At 40.5% G+C, this 8,157-nt stretch overlaps 1 protein-coding gene across 1 annotated transcript; it reads right to left on the bottom strand.

The window, feature by feature from the left end:
• Positions 1-1,359: 1,359 nt before the first annotated feature.
• LOC147459696 (ferric reduction oxidase 6-like) lies at positions 1,360-7,825 on the bottom strand. The gene is made up of 8 exons (XM_086511626.1): positions 7,636-7,825; positions 7,477-7,561; positions 6,482-6,757; positions 6,000-6,234; positions 5,574-5,919; positions 4,656-4,929; positions 2,784-3,772; positions 1,360-2,073 (listed from the first exon to the last, which is right to left on the bottom strand). The coding sequence occupies exons 1-8, from the start codon at positions 7,823-7,825 to the stop codon at positions 1,898-1,900; spliced, it is 2,571 nt and encodes an 856-aa protein (XP_086367752.1). The 3' UTR covers positions 1,360-1,897.
• Between the last annotated feature and the right edge of the window lie 332 nt (positions 7,826-8,157).

The following is an 8,157-nucleotide window of genomic DNA, read 5'->3' as shown; positions in this document are numbered from 1 at the left end:
TCTTTCTCTAGTCTAGAGAGGAAAATTTGTGTTTTAAGCTTTGAGATTTTATTCTTGAAGCTTTTTATAAAAAAATATTTTATTCTAAATTCCTTAGAACATTTTAGGATGTTTGAAAGAAATTTTTGTTGAATAAAATATAATGGGGCTCTTACCAAGTACAATTTTTGTGGTAAATTTTGGTTTTACTCAAAACTAGGCTAATTTTAAGATGAGAACATATTCTCTTAAACATGTGAATTTGACCATGGGAAACATGATAAAAATATTTATCATATCAAAATTCTAGGATGAGATTCAAAATCAATTTCATGCGGCACAATTTTGATTTCTAAAATATTTCTAAAATGTCCACTAGGATCTTTGATTCTCTTAGTATTGCCTTTTTCTATACTTTTAATTCTTTCATAATTCTTGACATATTTCTAATGCCAACTTTGAGGCGAGCTATAAAAACATCAATAATACGTTTGCAAAATTACAAAAATTTCATTTCTTCATATGCAATTATATCAATTCTAAATAGAACTTTTTAGCTTGTATTTTTCCATTAAAATTTCATTAGATTTTTTGCAAAAAGAACTCTTGGGGTCAAACAAATTGCTTTGGTTTACACAATAGGGGTCTGACCTTGACAATTTGCTATAATTTGCAAAATGCATTGCTACATCCACTTTGGGACTTTATTCTGAGAAAATAATAACAAAATTTACAAAAATTCTAATTTTAATAAGTAAATTAATTCTAGAATAAGAAGATGAGTTTCACCTTTTAGCTCAATAAAAGATTCTAGCAAATTACAAATTTACAAGCCTACTAAGAGTAATTTATTCTATTTCAAAACATTGAAAGGACCCTTTTATCTCCTACCCAGTTACAATCCTAGTGTTTTAAAAATGTCCAACGCAATTTCCTCATTACAAAATTCTTGTGGTGTGTGTGTGTGTCTTTGTTGTTTTTTTTCTTTTTTTTTGGGGGGGCGGGGAGGGGGGGATACGTGTATGTACTGTGTGTGCCACATATGTGCACTTATATGCTAATCTAAGCATGTCTTAAGGGCTTCTCTCCAATGCAACTTTGCTAGATCGAAGTTTATTTCGAGATTACTTGAGCAAATTAGGAAGAGTAATCTAGTTTCATAAATGCCAAAGAGATAGTATCTATAGATTGTTAGCATGTAGGACAAGATGAGGAGAACATCTTAATTTTAATATGTAAAGCCAAAATATTGTGAAAGATGAATGAGTTCCCTTAATCTTATGGAATGTTGCACCACAAAACTTGCCAAAGTGCTAACTGAAAGGAATGTGGCAGGCACGTTCGGAAGATTGTCGAAGGGCTAAACAAAATGTGCAACATTTGTAGTTTGTTTATGATATTTGGGCTAAGCTCGTACACAAGAAGATATAGAAATTTTTCCATGTAGGAAAACAGTCTTTTTCAGTGCTTTTCATACAATGCATAACATCAAGAGCTTTTGCTCAAGAGGCACCGCATACCTAGCTAGGTACGATTTGGGGCAGGGGACCCCCGGCCCCCCTACTGCCCCCAATCGTACCTAGCTAAGTATGCGGTGCCTCCCTCACAGAAGCTCATGATGTTCAGGTAAGTCACAATGTGGGAATTATTGTGAGAATTTGTCCAAAACTTCTTGTGGTATGAACTCGTGGTTACCTATGTGGTGAGCTTGTGAAGGTGTTTGAGATTCTCGTTGGTTACAAGGTATCATGGAGGGAGTAGTACTAGTATGTGCTAGTGAAGATGACAATAGTTTACGCTTTACAATCCTTCACATCCTTTGTTGCTTTAGAAAGTATGAACTAAGCTGGTTGCTTTATTTTAGTGTGAATGACTATTGAGCTTAGGTGATCATGTGTGCCACTAAAGTCTGTATCGTTTAAAGCTCAAAGCTCACACTATGGTAATGGAAGACATTTGAGGAGAGAGTCGTGTCAAAAAGTGGTGTGTGCCTTTGGCACTCTTTTGCAACATCTGCTTGCATGTTCTCGGAGCCTGAAACTAGCACACCGATGTTTTGGCCATGATATTCCTTAGTAAGACCATCAAATATTTCTGCAAATAACACCATCAAAGCATGTAAGTCCACACCACTTATGGGGGGGATGCCACTTGAAATACTGTGGCTTTGAGAAGAGTTCCTTTTTTTTATAAAAAGAATGTATTTATAAGAAACCACAAATTGATGGGTTTGTTTAAAAGTACTTTTGAGAAAAAAATAAAAGATTTTGATCATAATAACAAGTAACTGGAAGGGAAGTCAAATGGCGTCCTTAAATAAAGAGACAAGTAACTGGAAGGGAAGTCAAATGGCACCCATAAATTTGTACTCCACTCTAAGGCATGCCACAAGAATTTTCTTATGTAAGAAACGGAGTTTTTTCCGGTGTTTTTATACAATGCATAACATCATGAGTTTCTGTGAGGGAGGCACAGCATACCTAGCTAGGTACGATTGGGGGCAAGGGTCCCCCTACCCGGTGGGAAATTTTCTCATGTAAGAAAACGGAGTTTTTCCCAGTGTTTTTATACAATGCATAACATCACGAGCTTATCCTCTGGAGGCACCGCATACCTAACTAGGTACGATTGCCCCCAACCATATCTAGCTAGGTATGCCGTGCCTCCCTCAAATTCTCATGATATTGTGAGAATTTGTCCAAATTTTTAGCATGCCGAGAAAAGACGTAGGACACTCCAGGAACTTCATATCATATTGAGTGAGAGAGAGAGAGAGAGAGAGAGAGAGAGAGAGAGAGAGGTACCTCTCCATGCTGGTCGAACACCAAGGTGCAGAGTCCCTTTCCAAGGAGAAGCTGTAGGCTCTATATTGTTTTCCTCGTCCCGGTTAAAGAGGACTATGTTGTTGTTGTCTCCTACTTCGTTTACTTGAGAGTGCAGGGTATCCTGCATATTGTTAGGTTGGAGTTGTTCTTGCTGAATATTATCGTTATAGGAGCTAGCTGAAGAGGGCCGATTGGCATTATCGTCCGCAACCCTGATTTCTTGCTGCAACATAGTTAAGCTGGTCGATGGAGCTGGAGCACTTTTAGAAGAAGAAGAGAGACACCACCAGATGAGGACAAGGGGGCCGCCAAAGAGGAGAGTGCCAAGGATGATGGAGGCAAGCAGGAGGTGGGCACGGTCGAAGTTGGTGGGGAAGTCACGATGAAGGTGCTTGACGATGAAGAGGTTGGAGAGGCCCCACAGTAGGTAGAAGCCAGTGATGGAGGCAAGCATGGTGGCGGCAACCCATGCTGAGGCACCTTTACTACCCACACTTGACACGCCTTTGATATTGGATGCGGCCGTGGTTTTGCATGGATAAATGGTGACGGGCAGCGTGCAATTGGCCGCTTTAATTCGGGTTGCTGTTGTGAGATCGAGCGTTCTTTGTTTGACATCATTACAGGCAGCTTGCGGATATGGGTTTATAACCTGCATGCCTACTTCCTCATCATCGACGATATTGTAGTGGTCTATCGATGAAGCGCTGGTCACAAACACACTTACCCTTATCCTCAATCCCCTCTTCTCATACCCCGGTGATATCTCCTTGGGGTCCATGCTGTTCAGTACCGATAGCTCCTCTGCCTTCCTTACACAATGATACACAAGTATGGTGCTCGGTACCACAATGCTCTTCTTCCCTACTTCCAATTTCGACCTCCTTTGCCTATGCAGAATGTCGCACAATACTGCGAGTAAAGGGGTGATACCAATACCCCCTCCCACAAGAACTAGTGTGTTGTAGCTGCATTCGAAGATAGTTCACACAAAGTGTTAGACAATTCCCAACAATACACATTGCGGCACCATAATGAGGGCCGCGTGCCTAGCTAGGTGCGGTTGGGGGCAGGGTCTAGCACTCCCAGAAAAGAGGAAAAGAGAGAGAGAGAGAGAGGGGGGGGGGATCCAGTACAAAAGAAAAATTATCTACAATAAGTTGTCTAATGCAAGTTTAAAACAACGATACCTTTTCCACCACATTGCTATCCCTAGAATTGCCTTGGAATCTCATCTTCAAAAATTATACCGCCCTCTTATGCCTTAGAACAAAGAAATGTAGGCTTGCATTACTAGATCTTTTGAATAACCTATGAGCTATCTTTTCCTAGCAAGGAGCAAACAACTTATCCCTCTAGTTTTTTTACATGTGTGCATCCCATTTTATAATTTCTCATTCATTTATCTTAGGACCACTTTCATTTCATTATGTTCTCACTTAGTATGATTGTCATTATAGTCTTAGCTATAACATCTCATCAAACAATGTCAACAGTTGGTCACTCGAAGTTTTGGACAAATTCTCACAATATTTCCCACATTGTGACTTACCTCAACTTCGTGAGCTTCTGCGAGGGAGGCTCCACATACCTAGCTAGGTATGCGGTGCCTCTCGAGCAGAAGCTCATGATGTTCTGCATTGTATGAAAAAACATTGAGAAAGACTCTGTTTTCCTACATGAGAAAATTTCTAAATCATGAGGGTCATGGCATCTCTATCAAAATGTATTTCAGTATCAAAAATGTGCAAATAGGGTTAGCAATACTGGGTCAATCAGCCTATCATGATAGTAGAAGAATGTGTGAGAGTGAGAAACATGGCAAAAAACCTCATCATATAAGCACATTACCGTAAGTAAAAGTCTGTCTCGTCTCCATAGGGCCCTTCAATTCCAGCCTTGAAAGAGAAGGGGCATCTACCACCTGTGGTGGCATTGGCCTTTGAAGATTGAAGGATTTGGCTTTGTAGACTCTTAGTCCACTTTCCCAAAGGTTTGATAACAAAGGATAGCTCATGCTTCTCATCTAGCGGTGTGGAGGTGACACTGAAAAAGTGCCATTGAAGCTTCATCAATCTTGAGAGACTTGGAAATCTAAGATACCAACTACTCAATGCATGGTAACCTACATCCCAAGAAATAAGATATCAGGGTCAGGAAAACAGTACTTTCATAAGTACTAGGAAAAAATAGCTAAGCTAAAAATTTGGCAATGTTAAGCTTATATTGGCACCTAATTGATCATAGTCTTTTAGAAGGATATGAGACTTTAAAGCAAGAACCAATATTATCATACACCTTGTACTATTATTAATTATCTTGTGTGTGTCTGTGTGTGTGCGCACGTGTGTGCGCATAGCCTGAGAGAGAGAGAGAGAGAGAGAGAGAGAGAGAGAGAGAGAGAGATTTTCCGCTGTGTATATATTTGTTATAGCTCACTTATACTTTGATATTCACAAGAAGTTTTGAACAAATTCTCATAATATTTCCCACATTGTGACTTACCTCAACATCATGAGCTTCTGTGAGGGAGGTGCCGCATACCTAGCTAGGTACGATTGGGGGCAGGGAACCGCCGGCCTAGTGGGGGAGCCAGTGGTCCCGTGTCCCCGATCGTACCTAGCTAGGTATGCAGTGCCTCTCGAGCAGAAGCTCATGATGTTATGCATTGTATGAAAAACACTGAGAAAGACTCCATTTTCCTACATGAGAAAATTTCTAAATCTTCTTATGATTGCAACTTAGTCACTCTTTATGTCAACATAGTACCTCGAGTGCTTTGAAGGTTGGTGATTGCCATGTGAAGTTTAACAGCACCAGACTCAAGCATTGTAGCAGAGAGTACATCGACAGGTTGCCTAGATTGCACCATGCGAAGCAAACGATCAACCACAAAGAGGAGGGCAGGCACAATAAAGAAATGGATGGTCCACAAGGCATGGTAGAGCCAAAACAGGAAGAAAACAATGTATAATTGATGCACTCCAAAGAAGACCTCATACCATCTCCTTCTAACATAGGGAAGGGAGGTTCCCCACATTAGTAATCCTATAATCCAAGCCACCACTCCAGCAACAAAAGAAGACTTCTCCCTTTCTGTCACCCAATTGAGTATCTACACAATTCAGGAAAATATCATCTTCGAGCCATGTGGATGCAATGTGATAACTAATGAGTTTGAAAATTTGTCATTACCTTAGAGGGGCTATTTATTTGGTAGTAGTATATAATGCAGCACACAGAATGTCCACTTAGAAGTGTGAGGGTCAATGTTGCCAACCAGATGTGATACTTTACGGCATGCTCAAACGGCAACTTCAATAATCGTAGAAGTGGTGATCCTCGTGAGACAGGGATCCAAAGCAAGGCAAATGGCAAGAGTGAGGCTCGACCCAAGTTTTGGGTTGCTCGCTTCAACTTGCTTACATTCCTACAGTTTTCATATGCACTTTAGTAGCTTCATAAAAATTGCTCAATTATAAGATGAGCTTGCTCAAAGAATGCTTGTATGATATGTGAGTCTTTTGGTTATGATATGTGTGCTTTGTTTAAAGTAATCAATGTGCATGTAGGCAAAAGGTTGTATGAGTTAGGCAGTGCTAGTCACAAAATACTACATGGATATATGCTTACACACATACCCATGGATATATGCGTATATGTATGCATATACTCACATAGGTATGTGAAGGCTCAGTTGGGGATCGGCATTATATTTTCGCTCCACTTCATTGAACTCGAAGCGAGTGAGCCGACCAAAGCTGTAGAACACCACAAAGAGCATGCCCACTAGTATGAGAGCCTCTGCAGCCGTCAGCACACCAAAGGGGTTCCACCAACCAGTGTGCACTATAAGTGGGTATGTGGAAACGTTGGGCCGAGGCGACCTACCGGCCTTTGCATATTGCTTAGCTTTAGTATTGTTGCCCACATTCATACAGTGCTGAAGAGACCTGCATTGCCATATTGCATAGACATACTTGATGGTCCACATTAGATAAATATGGATAACATAACGTTGATTGAAATGATTAGCGAGCTTGTCCTATTGGCCCTACTCTCAAAAAATTTATTAATAAGTTAGATTCTTATCGACTAAGGTCTAAATAAGCTATGGCAAATATTAAAGGATCATTCTTCTATTACACTAAGGTCTAAAGAAGACATAGCAAATATTAAAGAATCATTTTTGGACTACATAAGAAGTCCTTAGTAAAGCATTGGATTTTTGGTGCAATTGTCGACCATTGGATAAAGCTTGCAGATTGGTGCCACATGGCAAAAAACTTCTTTTTTTAAAAAAATTATAGATTTTTGTGAGAGGTGTTAACATTTGTGTATCTCTCTTTAAAGAGGCCCATTGAATATTGATTTAGTCATTATTTTTTATCCTTTTGGAATATATTGTAATCTAAATAAGTCATTATTACACTTGTTTTCAAAAGTGTAATACTCTATTGTGACCAAAAAATAAATTAAATGCTACTCACTTTCTCATTTTTCCTCTCACAAAGAACCCTCTTATTATTATTAAATTCCTCTCGATAGCATTATGTAGGCCATAGTGAACTTTCACCTTGTTGTATTAGATTAAGGTCTCCAAGGCACCTTTTGTAGCTAATGTTTCATAGGAATTGAGTTTTTCAGTACTTAAAATGGATTGGGGGCCTACTTGATCTTTTTCCTGAGTTCGATCACTGCAAAGCTCAGCAGCGTCATCACAACCACAGGCATAGTCTGATACAGAATGACCAAACCTGCACGGCGCCCACATTAATCTTCAAATTTAGCAGGTAACGTGCTGAGGATGCTGATCATGCATGTATATTACCATATTCTCCATCAACTCGAAAGAAGCGAGATGGACTGCTCTCTTGGAGCCTGTCGAAGTAGCGAGGATCTTTCATTGGCTCCGAGGACACCAGCCACCAAGACAAGGCTAAGAGGCTTGCTGCTAAGTTAATGCTGAGCAGGGCGTGCTTGGCTAGAGTGAGGAGGAAGAGCTGCCGAGCCTTCTCCATCTCTCTCTCTCTCTCTCTCTCTCTCTCTCTCTCTCTCTCTCTACGGCCAGCCGTTTGAATTAGTAGGAGCGCCTCCCATAGATTTACAAGGCCTGACTTCGCTACCTCGAGCTTTATATACATGCATACCACTTCGGGACAACGTGGGCTGACCTGCGCGTATACCAGCCTTGACCGTGCCTTGCCTGCTCTAAAATCATATTGTCGATGCTGACGAGTTTTAAATACCATGAGAGGGCCCAGACCCCATATTTTGCAGCCCAGACCCCATATTCTCTCTCTCTCTCTCTCTCTCTCTCTCTCTCTCTCTCTCTCCCTCTCCGGCCAGCCGT

The sequence above is a fragment of the Adiantum capillus-veneris genome, chromosome 4 (genome assembly GCF_014529385.1).
Source record: "Adiantum capillus-veneris isolate H3 chromosome 4, ASM1452938v2, whole genome shotgun sequence".
Lineage (NCBI taxonomy): Eukaryota > Viridiplantae > Streptophyta > Polypodiopsida > Polypodiales > Pteridaceae > Adiantum > Adiantum capillus-veneris.
Note: the sequence above shows the minus strand (reverse complement) of the source record. Positions and strands in the feature narration are given on the sequence as shown.